The sequence below is a fragment of the Coccidioides posadasii genome, chromosome 3 (genome assembly GCF_018416015.2).
Source record: "Coccidioides posadasii str. Silveira chromosome 3, complete sequence".
Taxonomy (NCBI): Eukaryota; Fungi; Ascomycota; class Eurotiomycetes; order Onygenales; family Onygenaceae; genus Coccidioides; species Coccidioides posadasii.
In genome coordinates this window covers 4,808,945-4,834,532 of record NC_089409.1, presented here as the reverse complement: position 1 = coordinate 4,834,532, position 25,588 = coordinate 4,808,945, and the positions used below count along the sequence as shown (strand labels likewise).

The following is a 25,588-nucleotide window of genomic DNA, read 5'->3' as shown; positions in this document are numbered from 1 at the left end:
ACCGGATTGGTTCAAGCGGATGGGTTGCTATCCATCCGGGGGTGGCTTTACATATGCTTGGTTAAAGTGGATTTCTGATACTCAACGGGGAATTGTATCGTTACTTGGCTTCGAGGTGAGGGGTCGCTCACGCTGGACCTCCTCGCACACTGCTCTGTCCGGCTGAATCGGCTTGACGCATATTGCACCAAGAGCAGTCAGGCAGGAGTTACGTTTATGGGACATCTGCTACTCCAGCTTGCTGATTCGAAAAGAGGAGCATTGAATTTTTTTTTTTTTTTTTTTTTTTTTGAAGAGTTTTGGCTTTGCTTCCTCGGCCATAACTGTACGGAGGATCCCTGCGAGTGTATGGATGGCGTATGTCCTCTGTACTAAGAATGGGACTTCTAGCTGCTGAACTAGTGAGTTAATCCTGTGGATAAAAGTATCAGAGAGTGCTCCGTGCTCCCCTCCGGCCTAACTCGCTAGTCGCGCCATCCCTGCCCAATTTTCATGATCTGCTGCAGAACACCATCGTTGGAGCCGGAGCGGGAATTATGGATTTCTAAGCTTCTGGTAACTTCTGTATTGCTTTTTCTCCCTTATTTTCTTTTTCTTTCTTTCTCCCTTCCCTTTCTTTCTTTTTTTTTTTTTTTTTTTTTTTTTCTTTTTTTTTCCATTTCTATTTTGACTTGCTGTATGACAATGAACGGTTAGAACGGGAAGCAATGTTGTACGGGGTATTTTTTTAGGAGAAGGAGAGAATAATCCGGTTTTCTTTGTTGTCGGGTCTGGTACTATTGAGGGCCCTCGTTAAGTTTCCTGTCGCATCTCTTTGACCGTATATAGTATGGCTTCTCAATATCCGTAACTCGCCCAACAGCCGGCCAAGATGCGCGACCAATGCAGCTAAGCCTGACAGGTCCTCCGGCAATTTTTGAGGATCGAAGGGCGAGCTGTCATGCCAGATTGCTTAATAGGAGACAGCGGTAATTGGAAGATCTTGCTAGAAGTCGAAGTCCTATTTCTTCAGCAGCTCATGGTAGTTTCAAAAAAAGGATTTCTGTTCTGTTATTTTTGTTTGCTTGCTTGTTACTGACCGCAAATCCAGCCCTTGGGGTTCCATGGATCCATATCAGGAACATATGGTGTAACTAGTAAAGAGTTACAGATATCTGGCTCCGAACCGTGCAGTTATTCCATTCGCCACATGATCATGAGGTGGACACTGTTTGATTTCTGTTTCTCTCCCGGGCCAGGTTTATCCATCGCAAAGACAATACCAGTTAACCAAGAAATTCGCAGCAATTCCATTCTCTGACATCATCAGCTGTCCTTAAACTTGATAGCCTGAGACAGCCATGGAGGATCTTCAGTGCTCTGATGATCCATTCGAGCTCTACTGCAGCAGTGCTTTGGAGCTCAAGTTCACATAACGGAGTTGATTATTACTCCCACACCATCGACAAGAGACCGCCTCGAAGTCAGGTTTGTACCACGCCGCAGACGCGCCCTGAACAAAAGGTTTCTTTCCAACGCAGGAATTTATCTTTCGCATTTCTGACGCACCAAGGTAATATAACTGTTTTCTGTAATACCATACTCCGTACACAAACCTTAAATCCCCCTCTTCTTGGTGTCTTTTCAAGCCACCGCAGGCTGCTCCACGGTTCACAGGCCAACAGTTGGAGCTTCGGCCACATTCCTTGCACCGCCTTACAAAATTATTTCAGAGCGTCGCCTCCCCGAGTTTTTCTCTCCCACCTGGTGAACTCCTCCCTCTCGCTGATTCTGTCTCTCCATCCTGACCACAATCTCAGACCCGGAAGTAGCTGACGAGATACCCCAGCAATCTCATCGGCTCCCAGAACACCAACCGTTTTGTCGTCGTGAGTCTGAATCAGACCCCGGGTTTCGTCCCTTTTGTGGGCATCCCGTGCCTCGCTTGGGGCAGTTACCAAGCCCAACTTGCTCCGTCACCTGCTCATTCCTCGCCGGTGTCGCCAGACCTCATCGGTGCCCATCCACCCGCCCACGATCACCCTCTGCCTTTTTCTCCTTGTCCTTCCTCCACCACTTCGACTGACCGTCAAACTCCATAAATCCCGGCTTTGAATCCGACGAGAGTCCGTCCCGGCTCGATTTGAACGATTGAAGAAATATATCGACGCACATGAATCCACCCACCCCGCTATCGGCCTCATCCACAACATCTACCGCTTCACAGAATTCACAGCCTCCTGATGGCGAGCAGATAACACAAGTGATGGAGGGAATGCACCTCCATGGTTCACAGAAAGCCAATGGTGCTGCGCTCCCTCAGAAGCCCCCAAGGCCCAGAATGACGAATCCCTTCTCCCGAATGTTTTCCCAGACCGGGAGAGCAGCCCACAGGGAAATAGAAAACATGAAAGAAACCGCTTCTGATACTTCGACTCAGAGCAAATCATCGTCCAAATCGGCCGCTGTCATCGACGGGTCGGAAAAAGCCACCAGCCCCAAGCCTACGCCAAAACAGCAGACCGACAAGCGGCCGGAGGATAAGAAGCCCGGAAGGGAGCCCGTCCAACCTATGAAACGTTTCGACATGCTCTCTGATGGCACCCACGTCCACTACTTGAAGAGTGCTAAACGGCAGGAGAAACTTTCGAGTATGCTTCGGGATATGCTTGGTGGTGGCAAAAAGAAAGAGGACCACGTTGAAGACCAGCAGCTGTCTCTCATGTCCACATGGGTAGACCAACTGAAAACAGAGAGAGATAAACTTGCTTCAGACAAGAAGGGTGGCCCGAACAATACGGCATCTCTGGTCGATAAGTACGGCAAGTGTCAGGAAATTGTTGGTCGTGGTGCGTTTGGTATTGTCCGAATCTCTCACAAGGTTGATCCGAAGGACTCGAAGACGGAGCAGCTGTACGCCGTCAAGGAGTTTCGCCGTCGTCCCCAGGAAACAGCTAAAAAATACCAAAAACGCCTGACCTCCGAATTTTGTATTTCTTCCTCGCTTCGCCATCCCAATATCATCCATACATTAGATCTAATGCAGGACTCTAAAGGAGATTATTGTGAAGTTATGGAATATTGCGCAGGAGGAGATCTATACACTCTAATTCTTGCAGCTGGGAAGCTAGAAGTTGGGGAGGCGGATTGCTACTTCAAACAGTTGATGCGAGGTGTCGAATACATGCACGAAATGGGAGTCGCCCACCGTGACCTCAAACCAGAAAATCTGTTGTTGACTACGCATGGCGCCTTGAAAATTACCGATTTTGGAAATGGAGAATGTTTCCGTATGGCGTGGGAAAAAGAAGCTCACATGACAGCGGGATTATGTGGCTCTGCTCCGTACATTGCACCTGAAGAATATACCGACAAAGAGTTTGATCCACGGGCGGTTGACGTGTGGGCTACCGGTGTCATATACATGGCCATGCGAACCGGAAGGCACCTTTGGAGAGTAGCACAAAAGGATGAAGACGAGTTTTATGAGCGGTATTTAGAGGGCCGTCGGGATGAGGATGGTTATGCTCCCATTGAAACTCTGCATCGGGCATGTAGATCCCAATTTATCATTCAAGTGATGTCCATGTGAAAATTAGTTGCTAACCGTTACTTTTGTACAGGCCCGATGCCGTAACGTTATATACTCCATCCTGGACCCAAACCCCAGTCGCCGTATCACAGCTTCTCAGGTCTTGAAGTCAGAATGGGTCCGCGAGATTAGACTTTGCAAAGCTGGTGAAGAAGGATTTTAATCGCTCTATCGTTCTGGGTTGCGATTTCGCGCGTAGCGATACGGTGTTGTGCAGCGAATCAACCCTTGAAAGCGTGCTCATTACCAAAAGCAGCCTTGGAGTCCAAAAGCCGATCAGCGTCATACGCTTTACCTGGATCCCGTAGACCGAAATCCAGTTCTTTCCGCTTTCACCTTATTTTCGCATTTTCTAGGTTCACCTTTGGGTCAATATCTTTTCGCACTCTTGGCTCTTTGTCGCGACGATATCTTACGACTTTTCTACGTGTTTCATTCTCTTGTGTCTACAGAACCTGGTTACAGTCTCCTGACTGCTGGCGTTCCGTTAACGCCTTGAGCCTTCGATTAACAGGTCATCGCCGGATATGCATCAGTTGGGGCTGGGAGTGGTCTGGGCTGCAGTCGTTCTTTGGTAGTTCGGCTTTGTTAGTTTAGACCTCTTTAGCCTCGATGTAGTTATCCAAGCTTGGAGGACTGCCTGGTACGAAGCGCGCAAAGGCTGCGAGTCTTTCTGGGTTTATTTTGGTTCATCCAATTCTTTTCAGTTGTATATACGGTCCTTCTCGTGACGATCATGAAACGACTTTTCTTAGATCCCTGGACCCGTTTTCCCTTTCTTATCTTGTAAATCATCCACTTTTCTTTCCGATGATGACACTATTATTTTTCTCTCCTTTCTTTACTGGTCTGGATACGGATATTTTGCTCTACTCTAGATCCAACTTCTTGCCCTCTAGGAATGCGTTCTCCGGAGCAGCATCGGGTCTTTTATCTCTACTTTTTCTATTTCCAGTATACTCAATGCTGCTGCCACATACTTATCCATGTGATTTACGCTTGCATTTGTGGAAGCTGAATTATTGCATTTCTTGGTGCCGATTTATGGACCTCGTTTTTCCGTCTTTAAGCCAGCTCTCCTCGATATATACTTGCAGCACCGTTGCCTCGGCATTTGTCCCTGTACTGACATCTTTCTTATGTCTTTCCTTCTTCCCTCCTATGTGTTTCTCTGTTTTGGAATCTGGTCTTGCCTGGAGGCTTTCTCGTTCAACGACAGCATTTTCCCGGAGTTGGCATAGAGCTGTGATCCTTATGGTCATGACTTACGGGCGCATGATGTCTGCAATGTGAACTATCTCGATACCTAATTGTTTCGAGGATCCGCGCTTGCTCTTTAAATGAATCTTGCAGCTTTCTACAGGTTCGATTTTTGTCTTGTTTTATTGACTTTTATTTTTTTTATTTTTATTCATCCCCCCACTCCCCAGAAGGAAGTGAAAGGGTCACAATATGGTGTTATGACTCATACCCTGATGATCTCGTTGTTTCTTGAGTTGGCGATGGCTGTTGTTTCACATTCCTTGACAATATCGGGGAGCCGCTCTTCCGATGGAGCGTACACAAACCACCCAACAATCAAGCACCTGTTCACGCATGGATCGACCCACCCAATCCAATACATATCCGTTCGGACCGCACGGCTTTTTATCCCTATGCTGTCTCCCCCAGTCCTGGCGCTTGCTCTCTGCTGCGCAACGATGTCAGACTATTGTATTGTTCGGCTGTTATGGGGCGCCAGTTTGCCTTGTAGGCTTCCTATTCTGCTGGTGGGCTGTGCCAGAAGTGCATGATTGGGGTCCTTCATGGAGATAACTTTGGAGAAATGCAGTCGAAGTCCCAAATCTATGGGTTTTTCAACGGGCCTTTCTGTATCTCGTTGGTGAGCTTGTACATGTGATGGTATATAAGGGTGTTCTAACCAAGCCCTTTTTTTTTAGCAGCGCTACATCCAATGAATGCTGCACATTGTGAAGCTCTCTGAGGACTATTTAAAGTGATCTTGGAAGGATTGCCGATTCGTGAAAAAGAGATTGACAAGTGCCTCAGCCTCTGAAGAAGGTCCTTGGGATCCAGCTCAGTGTTGGGTTCCATGGTTGTCCTCCTTCGTGCTAGCACTGGATGGGTAATGGAAGAGCATGTTGTGGGCTTACTCCACACTGCCTGGCTCCAGCTCAGCTGGTATCATCATCTCAATGTTGTCCATTCTAGCTTACCGCTCTCTCATGGTGATGAATTGCAAAAAAAGATTGTGGACATATGGAAATTGTATGCAGCTAAATGTCCAGATTAGTCAAAGATGCTGTAATTCTGGCATAGCAATATATAAACCTGCAGCAGATTCGCCGGTTCTTTTGTGATTAGAACGTAAACCTCATAATATGTGGTATATTCCAAGCATTTTGAGGCCATCTTGCTGAAACTTAGTCCATTCATAGAATCAGACTTTAACCTCCCCTAAAACATATAGAGCACAAAGCCATTTTAGCAAAGCAGGTGCACCAAGAGAGCGACTCCTTACCATCACTGCGTATGGCATCTGGATTGTGCACGTCGTGTCTCTGGATGTAGGCAGCCATCATTAACTACGCCCCCTAAGCGAGGATTTTATAGGTTGATTTAGACGCCAGGCCTTGGTCCATTCGTCTAAATGCTTCCTTTCTCCCTCAGGACTCATCAGCCTAGGGCTTGGAGGCTGATCCTCAGCTTGTTCACTGATTTCGCCCTATAGCCCAGCAGTTATGTGCAGTTATCGAGTCGCCAAAGGCATCAGAATACAAATGAGCAGTTTTCCAGGCCCAGGGTTATCCAGGGGCATCACAGTCAAATGCCGTGAAGTGAGGTTCACATGCTACGTTAGAATGGGGTACCTTCTTGGTAGAAAGTCAGAAGTTTGCACCATTCGGACCTACTTCATGGAAGTTACGCAAATGAATGCCGCAGGGATATATTGATTTCGTGATCCATGATACGGCAATCGCACACAGACATAAAGAAGACGGGATAGTTCGAAGAATTATATAGCTGTGTAATTTGCTGCGGCCAAGGTAATCATTTCAGCCATTGGGAATGGAGCTATTGGATGCCCACAAATCTCCAGTGACGGACCCTCTGTTCAACGCTTTTCCAATGAACTGGACTGTCAGCCGCCAGCGGTGGGATGTTCCTGTAATTCAAGAGAGGACTGATCGCAAAGGGACGTCCTCCCTCGCCTTGCGGTAATATATCTAACACAAAGCCAATAGCCACAGTTTCCATCATGCATAATGTCTCTTCGGGTATTGCTAAAAGCGGCACTGACTGCGTGCAGCTACCACAACTGTACACAGTATGTGATATGTCATGTTTAACTAGTCTTCTGAGATTGTTGCCTTATTTTAACCGAGAGAAAACCTTCTGAAATATCCAAATGAAACAGCTGGCAGCCTGCTGGTCGCCGGGCCAACACATGCATACATGATCAAAAGCGAATCCATCCCACCTGGATGGCAGCCGATAATGCAGTTCAAAAGAGGGAAAGGAAGAGAAAAAATAATAAAAGAAAAAATGTCATTCTTCAAGTCCATCGGTGCAGTGCGGGTGGATAGCCGTGTGGAAGATGGAGGTACTCTGTAATTGCGAAGAAGCAAATTAAAGCTGCCCCCCAGGATAAATCCTCGACTCCATTCATAGTCCGGTGGAAGAATAATCCATAGGACCTTTTTCATTTCCGCTTCCTCCGCTGAAACAGTGAAGAATATCTCCTAGGCATAGTGGAGACGAGTCTCGGTGCTCGGAGCTCGTATGTAATTGGCGCTGTTGAAATAAATGGTGCTAATAATACCCCTTCGCAAAGTCGCCAAAGTCGACAAACACTTTTCCGCGAAAATAAAAGAAAAGGCGAAAGGTAGATGCATAGGTGAAAATAATCAGTTAACCGCTAGAGGTTTTCGAGCAACCACGATCTTCGCTGATCCCATGGCCCCTTCATAGCTCACAACTTCCATTTTTACTTTCTCACATAAATCAATCACATCTTCTGCTTTCCATCCCATGTATTTCGTCAGGAGACGCATACTTATTGCTTCAAGGCCTTCCAGGACCACTATCAGACCCATCTTACCCATTGTCCTCATTTTTGGGTCAGTTGGCCATGTTCCTATGGGCACTTCAATATGATAGGTTTGAATATCCCCAAAGCCAGCAGCTATCAATGCACTGGGACGAAGGTGCCCGTATTCCGGCATATATCCTGCCACATCTGCAGCGGAACGAACGGCGGAGACGAAAATGTTAAAATATGAGTTTGGCGGTAGAGATTCTGTTGATAAGTCTCCGTCGACCACTTGGATTGCCCCGCCGGGTTTAAGGTGGTCAAATGCCTGCTGGTAAAGTCGTGGCCAGTTAGAGATGGCTCGGGAGAGCCCTCTGACGTGGATGAAGTCGAAGGGCTCGTGGAATGTCCATTTGCCCTCTGCATCGTCTATTTGAAAATACACGTTCGGCGGAGCAATGCTGACGGACTGGGGATCAAAAAGACTAATGTCTGTGGCGATGACTTCAGTGTCTGGATACTCTTCTCCAATTGCAATTGCCCAGTCAGCCGGTCCGGAACCGAGATCTAGAATACGTGATGGAGAGTCCGGAAGGGGTATCAGTGTCAATTGACCATCTAGTGCGGTAAGATAGAGTTGGTGCAAGATACTTTGGCGCGTCTGTTCGACCTCGTCGTTAGGCATAGAGTAGATATCGTTGCAGTAGCGGCGGCCATTCTCAAAGACGTATTTAACAGCATGTTCAGCCAATGATTTGGTGGATCTGTACGGAGTATATGCGTTGTAAGCAAAAGAATTTGAATTGTAATGTACCAAAGCCAAAAGTTCGAAAATAGACAGACTGACCCTGTATTTCCAGTATCATTCCCGTTTGATCTATTAGAGGAACCATTGTGAGAGCAGCTAGAACATTGCTGGCGGCGTTGTTGATGGACTACTTCTGCGGTTTCGCCTTTTCTAGCCATATCTGCGACGCGTTCCTGGAGAACGGGACTTTTCGTTGCAACAGAGCTTGCTTCGTCCATGACATGACTGAGAGGGTGCTATAACCTTTCCTAAAGAAGCCGACTAGTTGGGGCGAGATGTACTTATCAGTGAGCTGGTTCGAACAGAGCAACAGGTTTAATATGCCGTGTAAGACAAAAATGGCCGCATCTATCAAAACATCTGTGCAGCTCATTACGATCCGAGGTACAGTGAGACGAAGTGAGAGGGGAAGGATGGTAGTTGAAAGGACGTTTTTGTGCTTCCGGGGTTTATGGGCCTGACATGTTGGAGGAAATTCTGCGCAGAAAGAAGTTGTCTAGGACCAGGCAACTCACTCCTTCGATGGTCGATAACCAGCTGTGGGGACAAGCCTTGGAGGGCGAGAATTGGAGGACCGAAGATGAGCGGGTAGCGGGTTCCGCTGGTCTCACTGATGTCCCATGGTGGGGAGGCAGCCTTCAAATTTGGGGAGATTGGTTAGCTCGTTACTTGGGCAGGCGAGAAAGATGGGACAAAATGAGACGGGAGATCGCACCGAATCAGGGGTATTCAAGGCAAAAAGCTAGCAGGGCGAGCACATCATACGCTCCTAGACTGAGTTATGGATGTCCAATTGCTTTTTTATCCCCAAAAAAGCTCGGACGGTCGAAAACTTCCCACCACGGTGAACGAGTCCTGGTGGAGGGTGATCCGACCTAACACGCCGCGGATATATTCCCTGCATCTTCTTGCGGTGCTAGCTGCTGCAACACCCGACATTAGTTCACTGTGCACTTGAAGTCTAATTCGAACGGGTTCTCCACCGTGCAATCAGCATGTCCGCGTGTGTTAGGCTGAAGCTTATGGGATGGCTTGGATGGCTGGGGTATCGATAATTTCCACGGACGATGCCTGATGGTCAACACCCTTGCCATTAAACTCGGTGATAGCGGGAGAACTCGTTATTGAGAAGGGGTCAGGATAACTCGCTCGGCTCGATATTCTTCTGCCCGTGGAGATATTGACTGACCGGCTTGGCTTCCGCGGATAAGATCGTCGTGATTCGTCAAAAAACTCCTCGGCCAGGCTAGCGAGCTCACGAAGGGACGGGCAGCGCCGCACTGGGGAGCGAACTAGTGGAAATCTAGCCTTGGGACGGCCTCTTAAAATACAAAATAACAGGCCAAGTGGACTCTCGACAGAGTGACGGACTCCTCCATCCAAATACCCCAAGTCCCCAGAGGCCTCCCCCGAAGCGAAAAGGGCACGGCCGTGTCCGGATCCAGCTTTACGGTGCATGCAGGAACCCATCCACGGTCCATCTGTGCACCGCATTCGCTGGCGCCCGTCCTCCCGTCGCCAAGGGCTGATCCAAGCAGCAATCTGTTTTAGCCATATTCCCGCCCTTTCGGGTCAACTTTTCTTCACAAAACAAACACCCTTGATGGCCATCATCTGGGCTGTTTGGAGTCATTTTTTAGTTGCTAGCCAACGGAATCTGCTGAACACCACTCTACCACGTTTATCGGGACCGGAAATTTAGGGAGGATGGAGAATGTAGGGTGCACGGAGCCCTCTCCGTGCGCGAACAAGGCTTGGTGGAGATGAGCCAAGCAGCACATCGCACCGCTGATTCCCTGGGAATTCCGGGAATCTACTCCGTAATTGCTTCTTTGATTCATCCTCCAGAGCACAGCTTGAGAAGCGGCGTATCACTATTAATACGTCCCTTCTGTCCTCCAAACACTCACTGTTCTCCTTTTTTAAGACCCGGATTGGCGCCAGATGTTGGAAGGACTGTTGATCTGTGCTGAATAGCTGCCTAGATTTGAATGCTTCCTGCCCGTGATGGACCTCAACTTATCGAACCAACTATCTTGGATGCGTGATAATATGGATGGACGGGGATGGTAATCATGTACTCCGCACTGTATAAACATACATTCGTCTGTTGCGTGGACGAAGGGGATCCGATCTACTCGCTAGTTATGAACGAACAAACTCAATCTCTGATGATTCCGTCAGCAGAAGAGTACCTCAAGGAGCTCCTCTCCATCTCTATCCCTCGGTGTCATCATGGTAAGTTCCTCTCTAAACAACTCTCGGGACCTCACTTCTCATGAGACGCGAACAGTGTACCTCAAGGATGCATCCAATTCTCCTGAACGAGAAAGATGGTGAGCTAGATTCCAGTGCATGTTGTACCAACGAATTTCATGAACAACTGGGTTACTCGTAGCCCCCAGTGAGTCAAAGCTAACCTATTCAGTGATGTCCAAATTCAACTTCGTGGAAAGTCCCATCCGGATCTGGTTCTGATGGTTGCGAATCGCATCAAAGGTGGCCTTCCATCCACCAGAGCGGCTACTATCGAAACAGGCACTGTCCATCCTTAAATATCTTAGGTCCTGTGTTTGGTCAATAAAAGACGCGAAAGAGCACGTCACCACCAAAACAAAGCCAATTACAAGGTGCTGAAGCTTTGGGAGTGCAACGAGCTCATTCTATCAGGGCCATTCTATCAAACCTATTTCATTAAGGTACAGCTGAAGGCTCTAAAGGCTTGGTTAGCATATACTAAGGACAATGTCACGGCTCCGAAGTAAACCCTCGAAGAAATCTCGTTTCCTGGGTCTCCCAGACTATTCTAAGCCGTCAAATCACGGTTATTTTGGCTGGTGCATCTACCTAGTCAAATTCTCCGCCGCATGGGCACTGCATATCCAATTGACGTATCTTACTGCCTGCTGCATGGTAGCTGAGCACGATAATAAAGAGCATGCTACATATACCTACGGAGTCCGCATTTATAATGGCAATGTCAGTACTGTGTACCGTGTACTATGCGTATACACCGTCGTGAGTCCTCATGGCTGCCATAATCTCTAGGATTGGCGCTTAAAATCCGAAGCCGAATGTATTAGCATTTCGAAAACTTCATAACGCGGTAGTCCATGCGTGTTCGAAAATGCCACTATCGAAAAGCTTCCCGGTATCGTTTGCGCGAGACATATATGTATGAATCAAACCCTTCTCTTGACCTCCTAATCCTTAAATGAAGGGTTCCGTGTCAAGACGCTCCTTCATAAAGAGCTGCTCGAAAGTTCACTTCGTACGTAACAGGAGCGCGCGGCCTTTCTGGAAACGTCGAAAGTGTCCCGGCAAATTGCAATGGCCTAATCAAACATGGCTGATTTCCACAAACTACCCAATTTGAGTAAAGTCGACTTTTCTGAGTAGCTTCAGATTCTCTGGAACTGCCCTGAGTCAAATATTGCACGGGGTAAAGCTGCTTGAGTACGGACGAGGTAAGCGAAGTGAGGACACGACAACCACAGAGATTTCAGGTCTGTAACTGGTTTGATGTCCTTGAGCTTATAGCGAAGATCACGTCTGGTTATCTCCGCGAATACCTCAGAAATGATGGATTTTTATTCATACTCGAGATTTGAGTATGAGAAAGAACTGGAGGTGGAGGACGCCTGTAGGGTGTGTTGGCGGTCAGAGGGCCCCTAAAGGTGCCTAAAGGTCGGGGTGGGACGAGGGCCTATGAGACGCGGAGCTTGGTCCCTATGTGGAGGAGAGACGCAATATTTCCTTTGGAGCCTAAAGCCTGATTGAGAGAGAGTGGCTGGCTTCGTACCAGCTCCCTCTGCAGCCGTCGTTGAAACGGATGTAACGCTAATTATGGGCGCAAGCATGAAACTTGGCCCATGCTTTAAATCATTCTCAAGCCAATCCCAATCTCTCCCGCCTGCCGATGCATTAGGGTCTGCGCATGGCGCCAGTCACGGCGTCCCAAATGGTGCGCTGACCCCTCCGTCAACAGCTTCAGGTATCCCGGGGCTTGCATTCAGGGTGCTTCTGTGTTTCCTTCTTCCCGTCTGCCTGGGTGCGACGCCCTCCCGGGTCCATGGATACCTGAAGGCACCGACACCCAATTATGACGAAGCCCATTTTTGCGCTCAAACCTCGATCTTTGGTCATGTCAAGGATAACCCTGCAATGGTGCGAAAAGAAAGAAGAGACACCCCCTCCAGGTGCGCTAAAATGCGCTCCACCCCGGAGCCTAGGCTTGCCCTTCCGACGGGCAGGTGATGACGTGCATACGAGAGACGGATTCTAAATGGGGTTGCACGCCCACGCCCACGCACCCCGTAACAAGGATCCTTCGAGAAGCGGTTTTCTCCAGGCCGACCACTACAGCTGCAGAACCCCATGATGCGACAATTACGGAGTACGGAATACTGCTGGAAAATTTGAGGAATGACTAAAACTGTAAGTACTCCGTAGTTACGGAGTACTCGTATTTTGACTGGAAATAGGTTCGGTCTGGACGTCCCACCGCAACAAGTCCAATTAAGTCCGCCGACGGCCTCCCAATGACGAACGAAGGAAAAGGTACAGTTTTACTAACCAGAAAAAGCCTCACAACCATCATGTTATTCCGTAAGAGCCCCAAGCAAAAACCATGACGAAACACCTCATCCATCCAATGCGTATCCCACGCCCTCTCCAGTTCCCTTTTCAATCAGTCGCTGCCTCATCGCTTCCGCCCTTGGCCCTAACCCGTCGAACTTGGCGTCCTCCCTATTTACCCACTGGCCCACGCCGTGCTGCAAGACCACCGTCGCCCTAAGGTCTTTTTTGCCCTCTTCAACTGGCTGCACTAAACCCACACTGCCGTGGAGAGTCATCCGAATGTCTCCGACTTCATCATTTTCATGAGCTGGGATCGCTGTACCTTTATACACTCCGCGGTGGAAGATATTGCTATCGTAAAAGACTGCATCTCCAGGCTGCAACGCCACGATTTTTTGGCCTGGCATGTTCTCCTCGTACGGATCTGCATCACGCTCAGCTTGTGTGCGCGCGCGTAGATGAGACCCAGGGATGACGATGAGCGAAGAGTCGGGGTATAGAGCGATATTGTACTGCGCGTGGGACTGGGGCCGTTCAGCGGGAGATTTAGCCTGGAGCTGTTTCAACTCCTCCTCGGTTGTAAGTGTCGGTGGAGTGGGAATGTCATCGCGATGCCAGCGCAGAGCAAAGTCCGTGCATGTTGGAGCGACTAAGAGGTTGAAGAGCTCCATGGTCAGTGGCTCAGCGTCGGAAGCCGGCTTTCCCTTGAGCCCGACAAGCTCCTCAACAACGCTAAGGATGTGTGGAGAGAAGTATAGATTAGCAAATTCGGAGCGTCCTGGCATATCTGGATGTAGTAGATGCTGCACCCCCCATATTCCACCTTCAGACGCAGGCGGCGGTGTGGTTGGAAAAGGAGGGAATTGTTTTGGGACTGTTCGGATATGTGGCCATTGGCCATTACGGGCTAGAGTGGTTGCCTTTGCGGCTGCACGGCGAAGCGAAGCCACCTGTTCTAGCGGAATGAGGTTTGGAATCAAGACGAAGCCATCTCGCCGCAGAGCTGTAAGGTATGGAGCTGCGTCCGAACGAGTCGAAGTGACTCTTTTTGGAACAGACATGACTGTTAACTTTGGCCTGAAATCTGCATCTGCTATAAAATCACCGCATCATCGTCGAGAGAGAGGTCAAAACCTCTCAACCCTGGATCGTGGCTGCGATGATGGCTACTTAAGTTCCCAGCGCGCACACCTGGACGGGGAAGACGTGTCTCCCCAGAAACGCAAAATTCCGGTCCAGCTCCACAACCCCCGCAATTCTGTTGCGTACAACCGGGACATCGCCAGTGCGATCACACGCCAAAAGAAGCACTATCGTGCTGCAAGAGTAGTAAGCTTGTAACGTGTGGCGGCCCACATACAACCTTTTGCCGCCACCGTCACATATTTAAACCTGTTTTGACCTCTATCCAAGCTGCTAACTGCTCTCAACGTTGGCTATAAATACCCGCCGCGGCGAAGTTTCGTCTTGATATGATATCGATGCATTTGGTTGCTCGATGCGTGCGGAGATCGGACAATTACGCTCACCATCAGCTAAGTTTATTCTCGGCCAAGTGTTACAGAAGCCTATTCAGAGCTTGAATGCGAACGTAAGAGCAGCTCAACTCAAGGTTCAGCTCCTCGATCACGGTCGAGGGGCAACACAAGTCGTCCAAGTGGTGTATGAAATTGCAGACTACGTCTGTGTAATACAAAAGCACCTATAACGCTTCCGTTCTTGGAAAACGAAGGACAAGCCACGGGATAATCTGTTAGGCTAGAAGAGGGAAGAAAAGGTAGTTTGGCATCATGAATATCATCGATGGTGGTATCATATAAAAGGCGAAAACGAAAGGAGAAGGGGAAAAAAGAAAAGAAAAATGGAGGCCTTTAGAGCTGGAACTTCGTCCGTTGCTTCTCCATGCGACCTTTCCATTCCCATTCTTGTCCGCTCCTCCTCTGGATCCCTTTATCTATGCGTCTCAATTTCAAGGTAAATCGGGGGCCCAACTCCTGTAGGCCCGCCCGGATGCCTTCAACCCCCTTAATCTCGTTACCGTCCGCATCCACCACGCTTTTCTCCGTTTCCCGCTTATCTCTGAAAACGTATCGGTGTCTTCGTACAAAGATGTAATCTCGTTGGTTGTGTAATGTCACAACTTGCCGCCCGATCAGATCTGGCTGTGGAGGGAAAAGAGTTCGGAACAAATGCGCCGTGAGCAAACCCAACGGAGTCCGAAAGTTATTCAGGATCAATTCTGGCCAGTGGCCTGTAGGATTCCCATGTCCTGGAAGCTTCTTTCCTTCAACCCAATTGCTCACGGAAAAGTGGAAAGTCGGCCCGACCGGCAAGTGTACCACTGTCAACCCAGAAACCCGCTTCTGATCCTCCTCAACCACAACTAGCGCAGTGTAATTCCGGTTCGAGGCGAACTTTGAGATTTCCCGGACTGAGAATTTATGGCTGTAACGATGTGCGGAACGGCGGATATAAACGCTATTAGGGAAGAATTCGGTCAAGATACTTGCTTGGTCGTGAAGTGTAGAATTGAGTGATGTCGTGATGAGTATTTTCGGGGTTGGAGGCGCTTCGTTCGGAAAGAGGCTCGGGAATTTGGCAGCTAGAGCATCCGGTGCTAAATCGAGATTTGTACTCCTTGTAGATTGTGTCGGGCTCGTGGCGCGCTCTGTTGCAGAGCGCATTGACTTCTTGGACTCATTATTCCGGGAGCTCTCCTGATCATGCTCCTCGCCATCACTGTCGGAATCAAGCATGCTATCCACTTCATCTTGCTCTTCACCACCCTCCGAACGCATTGGAGCCTGCGTATTAGCGGTATCCTGTTCCTCCTGCTTCCTCCGCTTTATTCTCTCTACATCGAAGCTGATACCCAGCCCGTCTTCCACATCGCTGCCCACATCATCCCATACTCTCTTCCTTTCCAGAGTCAAAGGTATATTTCGCTTCAGTCGCTCCGCTTTTAGCCTGGGATCCTTTGCCTCTTCTTTTTTGCGTGCGAACCGTTCCGCTCGTGATAGCTTGTCTTTGGCTTGTTTTCGCTTGATGTGAAGCATTTGTCGTTGCAGTTTGTTGGTTGGTTTGTGCTCCAGAGCCCCCAATGGGGTCTGTCTAGATTTCTTCGACGGCATACTTATTGCGCTCAATCTCTCAAAAGCATTGCCGACTTCTGGATTCTCTTCTTAACGTCCTGATCTTTCCCCGAGGAAAAAAAAAAGGGCTGTCGGAAAATCTTTTCGCCGGTAACCAAAGTTTATGACTCAAAAAGCCTTGGGGGGTCAATTCGATATAAAACAGCGACCGCATGCAGACCCCGCCATTGCAAACCCCCTGTCCTTCGTTCTCTTGCTTACTTTACCGTCTAATCTCGGCCCTCATAGCCATCCGAGGCCTTGAATGAACCGTTCTGCGTTTTTACGGCTTTTTTCTTCTACCTCTCGACTCAGACAGGATCAAGTGAGATCTTTCTCGGCTAGTTCAATCCTTAACAAGGCGAAAGCCTCGATTAAACCACCAGCCGTTACAACAATGGCTACTACCAAGGCTGGGCAGCCCCTGGACCGGGCGGCCCTGGATTCTATGCTTAGGCGACGGCTATTCTACACTCCTTCTTTCGAAATCTACGGTGGGGTATCTGGCCTCTTCGACTACGGTCCACCAGGATGCGCTCTCCAGGCGAACATCGTGGACCTTTGGAGAAAGCATTTCGTGCTGGAAGAAGACATGTTAGAGGTGGATTGCACAATGCTTACTCCCCACGAGGTCTTGAAAACAAGTGGGCACGTGGATAAATTCGCCGACTGGATGTGCAAGGACCCTAAGACCGGTGAAATCTTCCGCGCGGATCATCTCGTGGAGGAAGTTTTAGAATCGCGATTAAAGGGCGACAAAGAGGCTCGTGGAGAAAAGGTGCAGGTTGACGAGGAGAAGGAAGCGAAGAAGAAGAAGAAGGCCAAGGAGACCAAGGCAGTCAGACTTGATGATGCTGTGGTCGCGGAATACGAAGAGATCCTTGCGCAGATCGATAACTATAATGGGGAAGAGCTTGGTGCTCTTATTGTCAAACACCATATCAAGAATCCTGTCACTGGCGGTGATGTGCTGCCTCCAGTGTCATTCAATCTCATGTTCCAGACTGCAATTGGGCCGAGCGGGCATATCCCTGGATATCTCAGGCCAGAGACCGCACAGGGACAATTCCTTACTTTCCAAAAATTATTGGACTTTAACCAGCAGTCAATGCCGTTCGCCTCAGCGTCTATTGGAAAATCTTTCCGGAACGAAATCTCACCCCGATCTGGCCTTTTACGAGTCCGCGAATTTTTGATGGCAGAAATTGAGCACTTCGTCGACCCTCAGGGTGGTAAGAAACATCCTCGTTTCCACGAGGTTGAAAATACAGAGCTTTCCTTCCTAAGCAGAGAAATTCAGCTGTCTGGAAGCACGAAACCGCTTCGTATGACGATCGGCAAAGCGGTCGAGACTGGGTTAGTGGATAACGAGACTCTGGGCTACTTCCTCGCTCGCATTTATATGTTCCTCGTGAAGATTGGCATTGATGAGAGCAAAGTCCGCCTGCGACAGCATATGGCAAATGAGATGGCCCACTACGCCACAGACTGTTGGGATGCTGAACTTCTCAGCAGCTATGGCTGGATTGAGTGCGTCGGCTGTGCTGATCGCAGCGCCTACGATCTTTCTGTGCACAAAAACAAGACCGGCGCTCCTTTGGTTGTTAGAGAAACACGAGCGGAACCTCTCCGGATCGAAGAGTGGCAGGTTGATATTGACAGGAAAAAGTTCGGGCCGCGTTTTAAGAAGGACGGAAAGACTGTTGAGGCAGCCATCGATGCACTTTCCCAGGAGCTTCGTGAAAAGCTTGCGTTGGATCTGGACAAAGATGGGAAGATCACGATTGACGTGGAGGGTGTCAACGATGGAAAGGTTGAGATTGGGAAAGATCTCGTTAAGATCGAGAAACGCACTCGAGTGGAAAATATCCGTGAATATACTCCTAACGTCATTGAGCCATCGTTTGGTATCGGACGAATTTTGTATTGCCTGATGGAGCATGTCTACTGGTCAAGAGAAGGAGATGAAGCCCGTGGTGTAAGTATATTCTCTATATTCAACGATTTCCATCCCTTAGGCTCTTCACCTTATATCAATCAAATTGACCTAACGTATATAATAGGTATTATCATTCCCTCCTCTCGCGGCGCCAACGAAAGTCCTCCTTGTTCCTCTCTCCAGCCATCAATCATTCCAGCCACTTGTGCGGAAACTCACGCTCAAGCTTCGACGCATGGGGGTCTCCAATCGTGTCGATGATAGTTCAGCAAGTATCGGCAAACGATATGCCAGAAATGATGAGCTTGGAACCCCCTTCGGCATCACCGTTGACTTCCAGTCTGTTAAGGACAACACGTTCACCTTACGGGACCGAGACAGCATGAAACAAGTTCGCGCTAGCGAAGAAGAAATTTGTAAAGCGGTTAAATCTCTGGTTGAAGGCGAAGAGACTTGGGAAGATGTCAGGAAAAGACTACCCGAGTTCCTGGGACAAGAAGTGGATTAGATGGGGAGATAGGCCATAGAGAACGCGATATTAGACCCAATTTCTTCTCTTAGCTAGAAGCAATATAGCTGACAACCTGTAAACTGTACATAAAAGATTCAGCAATCAGAACAGCAGCTTAGAAAATGCTATGGCTTTAGGGCGAAACGTTTGATGCTCAGTCACATGCTTAAGGTTAAATGACGTTGGGTTGAGGTGCACCAACCATCGTCTGCCAGCCGTCTTTTTTAGCATCCTAGCTGGCATCGACACGTCCATCCACGATCTTATTTCACAGCATTGGTAATTCTCCTTCACATAGAGAGGACCTGGATTTCTCTACCTTTTCCTCGCTATTCGTCCGATCCCGACCACTCCAATCCATGGCTCCCACAGTTTCCTCCGCGAAGATTACCCTCTCATGTCCGCTTTTCGCCGCAGACTTCGATCCCCGAAACAATGGCCTGCTCCTTGTGGGTGGAGGCGGTGGTGAAGGGCGTAGTGGTGTTGGGAACAAGATTGCATGTTTCCCCAGCTTCCAGAAGATGATTGTCATTTTATGCGGCACTTTGCTAACACCGTAATTCGCTATAGTCCCTCCTCAACACCTCACACCCAAACAAAATTGCTGAACTCGTCGAGATCGGCCTATCGCGAGACGAAGATTCCGTAATGTCGCTGGGCATAGCCCAATCGAGCCAGGAGTCCCTCATAGCTTTCGCTGGAATCAACAGCTCCCAAGCACAACAGAAGCAAAACAACAACCAGCATCTACGATCCTTTAAAGTGGATATTCCACACATAAAATCACGGAGGGCAGGTTCCGTTGTGGATGATGATGATGTATCTAAGCCCGAGAAGCACTTGCAAACTGTACCTTTATCAAAAGCGTCATTATTCAGAACCAGGGCTTCAAAGGACAAAAAGGATCAAGAGGCCTATCAGAGGACTTTAAGATTCTCTCCCTTCCAGGGAGAGAGTTTACCCCGGATTGCCGCGATAGCGAGTGGGCTTGCAGCGCAGGGCGAAATTGTTTTGTTCAACGCGAATACCTCCACTCCACAGGAGTCCGATGTTCTCGGACGGGTGGCGCTTGGGAACCAGGAAGAAGCCGAAGACCTCGATATTTTGGACATTGATGATGAGGGGAGATTTAAGTTTATATATACGAATGGATCCTCGCTATATATGTGTGAGCTGTCGGCGTCAAAAAAGGCGGAATCTCTACAATTCCAATGCATATATACACTCCGGTCTGAGGGTGGAAAGAAGCCGAAAATCCGCGCCATACGGTTCCTTTCGCCGTCTTCTTTCGTTTTACTTCTGAATTCTGCCAACAGATCTGGCTGTGAGTTGGCAATTGTGACTATGAAAGGTTCCCAAGGCTTGGTTACAAGGAGACGTCGTCTCCACAAGTCTATGAAAATCGGTTTTGGCTTGGATGTATGCCATCTGTCATCATCGTCCAAGGGCGAACGGCAACATGTGGTTGCTGTGTCTGGTAATGACCAGTCCATCGAGATCTTTACCGTCGACTATTCTCCAGAGCGTGGGTTTGGAAAGGTTTATCATTACCTTACCCTTCGAGATTTACATCCTTTTTCCATGACCAAGATTGCATTCTCCAACTTTATTCCACCTTCTCACCCGGTCACAGCAGAAGTGAAACCTCAATACATCAAACTGGTCACAGTTAGCGTTGGGAATACGGTTGTGGTGCATACCTTGCCCCTTTCTCCATTCCCGGCGGATTCTAGGCGTCCTCGCTATGTGCTTGTAACACCCGGCCCGTCGGAGATATTACAAAACCTGTTCGCCATAATCATGGCCTTGATCGTGGTTGCAGTGGGGGCATTCTTCCTGCAAGCCTTTACCGAAATCCGCGGTGGAGTGCCCCCAGTCTTAGGTGCGAAGGAATGGCTACATCCGCGCCTACGCGATTTAATAGCAAGGCCGTACATGTTTGAAGATGGACGTCGAGGCCAACCCACTATATATTCCCTACGGACGGCAGCATCAACGTCTACTCAGGCCGCTGAGACGTCAGTAATACGGACGTCCGCGCTCCCACTACGAGATCTCCTTTCATCAAAGGGCGATTCCCAGACCGTGATTGTCCAAGATCACGGGCAAGACGTTAGGATTCATGAGAATGGAGGCGATGGAGACCAACCAGAGGGCAGAAGATGGGAAGACCTACCCCATGAAGAGCAGGAGGCGTGGAAGGTTAAACTGATGGATGCAGGACACTGGGCTGCTGAAGAAGGCGAGGCTATTCTGAGAGGTGTCCTTTTTGGGGAACTGGCTGGTTTTGTTGGGAGAGTTATGCTTTAAGGATTGCCTGGATGCGCATAATCCTCGTTAATGCATTTGATCCTTTATCCCTGTCTTGTTTTAGGGTTTGACGAGTATTTTGGTTTTTCGTCCCTAATAATGACACCTATGTATATATTTAATCTAACAACGAAGCTGGATTTCAAAAAGCGAAGGTGAGAGGGTGGGCATTTTTGCTGATAGAGGACTGACGCATATCTACGGGCTTTCTGGGAGTACCTATGAGCCATCTCTGAAAATAACTTAAAAAAGGTCCTGGAATATTCAAATACCATCGCTGAATGAGGTTGATAAAATTTTGCCTTGGAAAGAAAAGTGTATTTAATCTTTTTGTCATCGATGACCCTCATGCAATGCCACGGATTTGATGGACGCAGGAGACTGAGAGAGAAGGAAAAAAAAAAAAAAAAAAGAGAAAAACCGGTAAAATCGTAAAGAACAAACTAATTAACTTAACCTAGAATCGAAGATCAATTGAATTGTGCAGAAAATCCGAGGAAATCAAGGTATTCGGCATCAAAGGCGTCAGTCATGGGCGAAGAAAATCGAGAACATTGCTCTGAAAGGCTTGCCGCTATCGCCTCAAAATATGTATATAGGGTATTTAAGGCATGGAGCGTAAAAGAAGAAAGGGACTGACTAATGGGCCGTTGATATGCGTCTCTTTTTAATTATAATTGACACCTCATGAATCCAGAAACGCCTGCCAGGTAATACTGTCAGCGCCAGGGGTAATGGGCAACATAACAAGGAGCATTAACGGCGAGAAGAAGTCGCAGGCGGGATATAAGCCGAGAGGAATAGGCAAAAGTGGAGGATTGCGGATAACGACCAAGACGTAGAGAGAGTGTGGGGGGGTACGATGACTCGAGTGAAGGACGGGGACATGAATAAACCAAGTCGTTAGAAGCAAGAGAGGTTATGCAAATGATTTATCAAGCCGAAAATGCCGCCGCGGAAGGGATGGAATTAGCTCCCAATTGGAAAAATTTTTCGGAGTCTGAGACGACTGCATCAATCACCAAAATGTGTAATAGCGATTTGGAATTACTGGGCGGTGTTTTTCTTCCACCGAAGTAACTCTGCAAGGCTAGCCAGACTGCAACCGTTCCGGAGGAACTCATGCTGAAGCAGCTCGTCTGACGACGCACGGCTGCGAACGTCGACGCATAAGCAAACGCTAAGGAAAGACTTGAGCTCTTTACTCAATTTTTCCGGCTTCTTTAGACGTGGTGTTCCGTTGGTCGCAATCAGATACAGAGCTTTGAGAGGTTCCTCATTCAGATAGGGCGGTTCGGACTCAATCATTTCAATGGCCATGATACCGAGAGACCAGATATCGACTCGTGGCCCGTATTCCTTTTGCTTGACAACCTCTGGAGCCATCCAGTATGGTGTGCCCACCATTGTCGCACGTTTGCTCTTTGATTCAGTAAGCTTTGCGCAGAAACCAAAGTCGGCTAGGCAACTGTTGTTAGCACAGCGACAGCATATTACCAGACTTGAACATACTAATCTTCACATTTCCCACGCGGTCAAGCAAAACATTATCACTTTTGATGTCACGGTGGATGATTGATTGACTATGGAGGTGTGCCAATCCTTTGCAGGTCTGTGATTGTTGTCAGATCAATCAAAATTCAAAAGCAGGACTATGACTTACCTCATAGCAGATAGTTGCAATCTGATCTTCTTGGATGACAGGATTGTTTTCAATCACATCAGTCAGAGGACCACCTTCCATGTACTCCATAACAACCCAAAGCTCATTGTTTTGCTCCTGCAGGAACGAATCCAAGAAGTTCACAATGTTCGGGTGTTGACTATCCTTCATCACAATGATCTCGTTAACAATGAGTTCCTTGCGCGGCTGACTCTTGAGATCCATTTGCTTAATGGCAACTTGTGCTCTTGGACCATGCGTGCGGTAAAGTTCACGAGCAATAGGGGACGTGGCAGTTTCCTTAATCCGCGCAACATATACAGAACCAGACGCGCCCTGACCGATTTTACGTTGCTTACTATATGATTCACTTGGATTATCCTTTGATACGACTTGTTTAAGTCTCTCCATAACTTCGCTTTCCGACATAGTCGACATGCGGACATCCTTGTGACGAGGCTCGGCTTTCTTGGTTAGAGCAGCTTCCGCTTGTCGAATGCCATCAGGGACAGCTTTAGTCTGGGCACCAGTTGTTTTATTTGCAATGTTAAGAGGCTTAACAGGCTGTACAGGAGCCGGAAGACGGCTTGGAGGTTGACCTGGTGTATTAAGATTCGGACGCTTCTCTGGAGCGTATCGATCAGATGTTGGTTGACGGGATGGGTCGGGTCGTGGCGCTGAACGGAGAGATCCTTGGCCATTAAGGGGCTCGGCGGCTCGAGATGTCGACGTGCCAGTTTTGGGGGTTGAGGGCGCAGGGCGTTGTGGAGTCATTTGCCGAAGTGACCCTGGAGCCTGTTGGCGACTACGATCAGTAGTAGGGATGTTAGGTGCAGGACGCGATGGGTTAAATCGATTGTTAGGCGTTTCAACTCGACCACCTCCATATCCGCCTAATTCTTGCTGTGCAAGAGGTGGACGGGTCTTCGGAAGTGAGGCATTATATGCCTCTTGTTCTCGGCGATTCTGTTCCTCTTCACGCTGGCGTTGCATTTCTCGGATACGTCGAGCTTCCTCGTCCATGCGGCGTCTCTGCTCCGGGTCTGGCATCTCTTTCGAAACCTCCTGCTGATATGATGCATAAGAACGGTCGGCATCTGAGACCTTACGGTGCGAAACCGGAGAAGTATTTGATGACATTTCACCATACTGTCGCTGAGACTGGCTGGTGTCGCTCCGTTGCATGACCAGCCGCTGAGAAGGGGAAGAATGGCCTGATTGCATTGGACGTTGACTTGAAGGGTATCCAGGACCCATACCCTGATAATATTGCGGATTTTGCTCACGCCTTTTGATATCAGAGTAGAACTCAAGGACCTCAATAACAGCCTGAGGGTTCTTCTTGTAATCCTCCTTCGTAATAGCGGATGCCGTCAGAAGTTTCTCCCATTCCGCAGGAAGCCCAACGAACGCTCCAGTGTGAGGGTCAAATCCAACATGGACACGATGACTGAAATTGGTTGGGTTGCTGACACCACCCATACCAGGGCAGCGCTCATAGATCTTGTCAATCCATTCATAGATCTCGTCGTCACTTTTGACTTCGCAAGTAATCGTCTTGGTGGCTACGTCTCGGCTTGTAAGAGCCGCACGGTTATTAGCATCTTTCGGATTGGCAATTCGAGTAATCTCAAATGCCATCCGCGTATCCTCTGAACGAGTGACATTGGTAATGTTGTTAAGTTGGATAGACAGGACCACCTTGCCAGTCTCATTTTTCAAGAATTCGAGTTTAAATTCCCGAAGGATTAGATAGCGTTGATTCCAGCTGGCTAAGAATTTATCCTCCTTACAGCGGACGTATCCCTCCTTTATTACAGCAACCCCGCCTTGGCCACTCTTTTGGCTCAAAGACAGTGTGCTAGAATTCGGAAATATGGACAAGGTGGGCGTGGACGGCGAGTTCAAGGACATCTGGCTAAAGCTGGTGGGAACGCTTGACACAGTGGACGCCGTGTTAATGCGGGGTCGGTCTGTGGGCGGGCGAGGAGCAGGACCAGGATTCATGAACTGGTCCCGGGAATAAACACTATAGATTTCAGTTAATCAGCATTGGTATCAGCAATTGACCTGCATGTTCTTTGCAAGGAGACGTAAAAGTTCCAGGTAACTTTTGTGACCGGGTCTAAACAGTTTTGAGGGCAGGTTCCTCGGGAAAACAATGCGCAGATAGAGTGCAACTTACTTTTGAGATGCCATTTTCAGCAATAGACCGTGTTACTCATGTGCATGTCCAGAAAGGAGCTGTAGATATGAGTGTATCTAACACAAAGACTTTTCGAAGGAGGGGGTATGGATATTAAGGTAACTATATCGTGGTAGAGAGTCAGTCTACACTGCTTCGGCATTCATAACCAACGCGATACATAGACCCAAAAAGACCCAGTTAAGTAAGGCACACTGTCCAGACAAAGAGAAATAGATGTGCCATGATTAAGTATTCAAAATAAGTCTGACGTGCTGTTAGCTTACCTCAGGAATTCACTGCCTTGCTTGGGACTCAAGAGAGATAAAACAGGAACAAGGGGCAAAACCAGTGCCTGAGAGTTCATCCAAACAGGCAAATGACTAGCTCAAGCAACGCAGACGGTAGTGACTGGTTCAGCAACCAACTGCTTTCGAGGGATAGGCGTGGGGCGGACAAAGTGAGGGTCCAGCCATGAAGTGAGGCCGACAAGGTGAGATGGCAGGACAACAGAGGGAGTGTGCGAATGAATTCCGATCAGGATATGAACAAGTGTCTGTGTTGCACAAGAATAAGGGCTGAAAGCTAGTGAGCGAGGGTTTGAAATGACAGAGGAGCAATCGGCGGTGAATTTGCGAATTTGATAAACCCCCTTTGTGGAGGCTGAAGGTGGATGTGGTTGGAGTTGGCTGTTCCTCTCGCGATTGCATGGGGGGAGGGCGGACTAGTGGCGGCACACCCCGTCTAGCGTCAATCTGGCACTTGATACATCCCCAGCAGCAACATCTCAGTCCATTTATTTCTACTCTGCCGGAGTGCAAGGCAGCGGAGAGATTGTGCTGCATCGCAGGCTGTG

General features: G+C 48.6%; 9 protein-coding genes across 10 annotated transcripts; 4 read left to right on the top strand and 5 right to left on the bottom strand.

Annotated features, from left to right (window-relative positions):
* The first annotated feature begins 1,726 nt into the window (after positions 1-1,726).
* SAT4_1 (serine/threonine-protein kinase HAL4/sat4) lies at positions 1,727-4,531 on the top strand. 2 transcript variants are annotated; one of them, XM_066125206.1, is made up of 3 exons: positions 1,727-1,868; positions 1,987-3,529; positions 3,603-4,531. In XM_066125206.1, exons 2-3 carry the CDS (start codon positions 2,153-2,155, stop codon positions 3,732-3,734), a joined length of 1,509 nt encoding a protein of 502 aa, XP_065981287.1. In that variant the 5' UTR covers positions 1,727-1,868; positions 1,987-2,152; the 3' UTR covers positions 3,735-4,531. The 2 variants fall into 2 exon arrangements, with proteins under 2 accessions (XP_065981287.1, XP_065981288.1); XM_066125207.1 differs by having other exon boundaries at positions 1,987-4,531.
* Positions 4,532-6,948: 2,417 nt separating this feature from the next.
* On the bottom strand, positions 6,949-7,321 carry D8B26_006515 (uncharacterized protein; the record flags this gene model as incomplete). Its single annotated transcript, XM_066125205.1, has 1 exon — positions 6,949-7,321. Exon 1 carries the CDS (start codon positions 7,276-7,278, stop codon positions 6,949-6,951), a length of 330 nt encoding a protein of 109 aa, XP_065981286.1. The 5' UTR covers positions 7,279-7,321.
* Positions 7,322-7,425: 104 nt separating this feature from the next.
* On the bottom strand, positions 7,426-8,630 carry D8B26_006514 (uncharacterized protein; the record flags this gene model as incomplete). Its single annotated transcript, XM_003069521.2, has 2 exons — positions 7,426-8,368; positions 8,452-8,630. 2 exons carry the CDS (start codon positions 8,628-8,630, stop codon positions 7,480-7,482), a joined length of 1,068 nt encoding a protein of 355 aa, XP_003069567.2. The 3' UTR covers positions 7,426-7,479.
* Positions 8,631-10,487: 1,857 nt separating this feature from the next.
* Positions 10,488-10,967, top strand: D8B26_006513 (uncharacterized protein; the record flags this gene model as incomplete). The annotated part of the gene is made up of 3 exons (XM_066125204.1): positions 10,488-10,650; positions 10,706-10,748; positions 10,841-10,967. 3 exons carry the CDS (start codon positions 10,488-10,490, stop codon positions 10,965-10,967), a joined length of 333 nt encoding a protein of 110 aa, XP_065981285.1.
* Positions 10,968-12,794: 1,827 nt separating this feature from the next.
* D8B26_006512 (uncharacterized protein) lies at positions 12,795-14,147 on the bottom strand. Its single transcript, XM_066125203.1, has one exon. It carries the CDS (start codon positions 14,052-14,054, stop codon positions 13,056-13,058), a length of 999 nt encoding a protein of 332 aa, XP_065981284.1. The 5' UTR covers positions 14,055-14,147; the 3' UTR covers positions 12,795-13,055.
* A 509-nt stretch (positions 14,148-14,656) lies between these two features.
* Positions 14,657-18,691, top strand: GRS1 (Glycine--tRNA ligase 1, mitochondrial). The gene is made up of 2 exons (XM_003069524.2): positions 14,657-18,102; positions 18,188-18,691. Exons 1-2 carry the CDS (start codon positions 16,390-16,392, stop codon positions 18,569-18,571), a joined length of 2,097 nt encoding a protein of 698 aa, XP_003069570.2. The 5' UTR covers positions 14,657-16,389; the 3' UTR covers positions 18,572-18,691.
* Positions 14,760-16,159, bottom strand: D8B26_006511 (uncharacterized protein). The gene has a single exon (XM_003069523.2). The coding sequence runs from the start codon at positions 16,122-16,124 to the stop codon at positions 14,865-14,867; it is 1,260 nt and encodes a 419-aa protein (XP_003069569.1). The 5' UTR covers positions 16,125-16,159; the 3' UTR covers positions 14,760-14,864.
* A 242-nt stretch (positions 18,692-18,933) lies between the features above and the next one.
* On the top strand, positions 18,934-20,991 carry D8B26_006509 (uncharacterized protein; the record flags this gene model as incomplete). Its single annotated transcript, XM_003069525.2, has 2 exons — positions 18,934-19,071; positions 19,145-20,991. The coding sequence occupies 2 exons, from the start codon at positions 18,934-18,936 to the stop codon at positions 20,882-20,884; spliced, it is 1,878 nt and encodes a 625-aa protein (XP_003069571.2). The 3' UTR covers positions 20,885-20,991.
* A 940-nt stretch (positions 20,992-21,931) lies between these two features.
* On the bottom strand, positions 21,932-24,770 carry CLA4 (Protein kinase; the record flags this gene model as incomplete). The annotated part of the gene is made up of 4 exons (XM_003069526.2): positions 24,733-24,770; positions 22,548-24,576; positions 22,397-22,496; positions 21,932-22,344 (listed from the first exon to the last, which is right to left on the bottom strand). The coding sequence occupies exons 1-4, from the start codon at positions 24,744-24,746 to the stop codon at positions 21,932-21,934; spliced, it is 2,556 nt and encodes an 851-aa protein (XP_003069572.1). The 5' UTR covers positions 24,747-24,770.
* Positions 24,771-25,588: the final 818 nt, after the last annotated feature.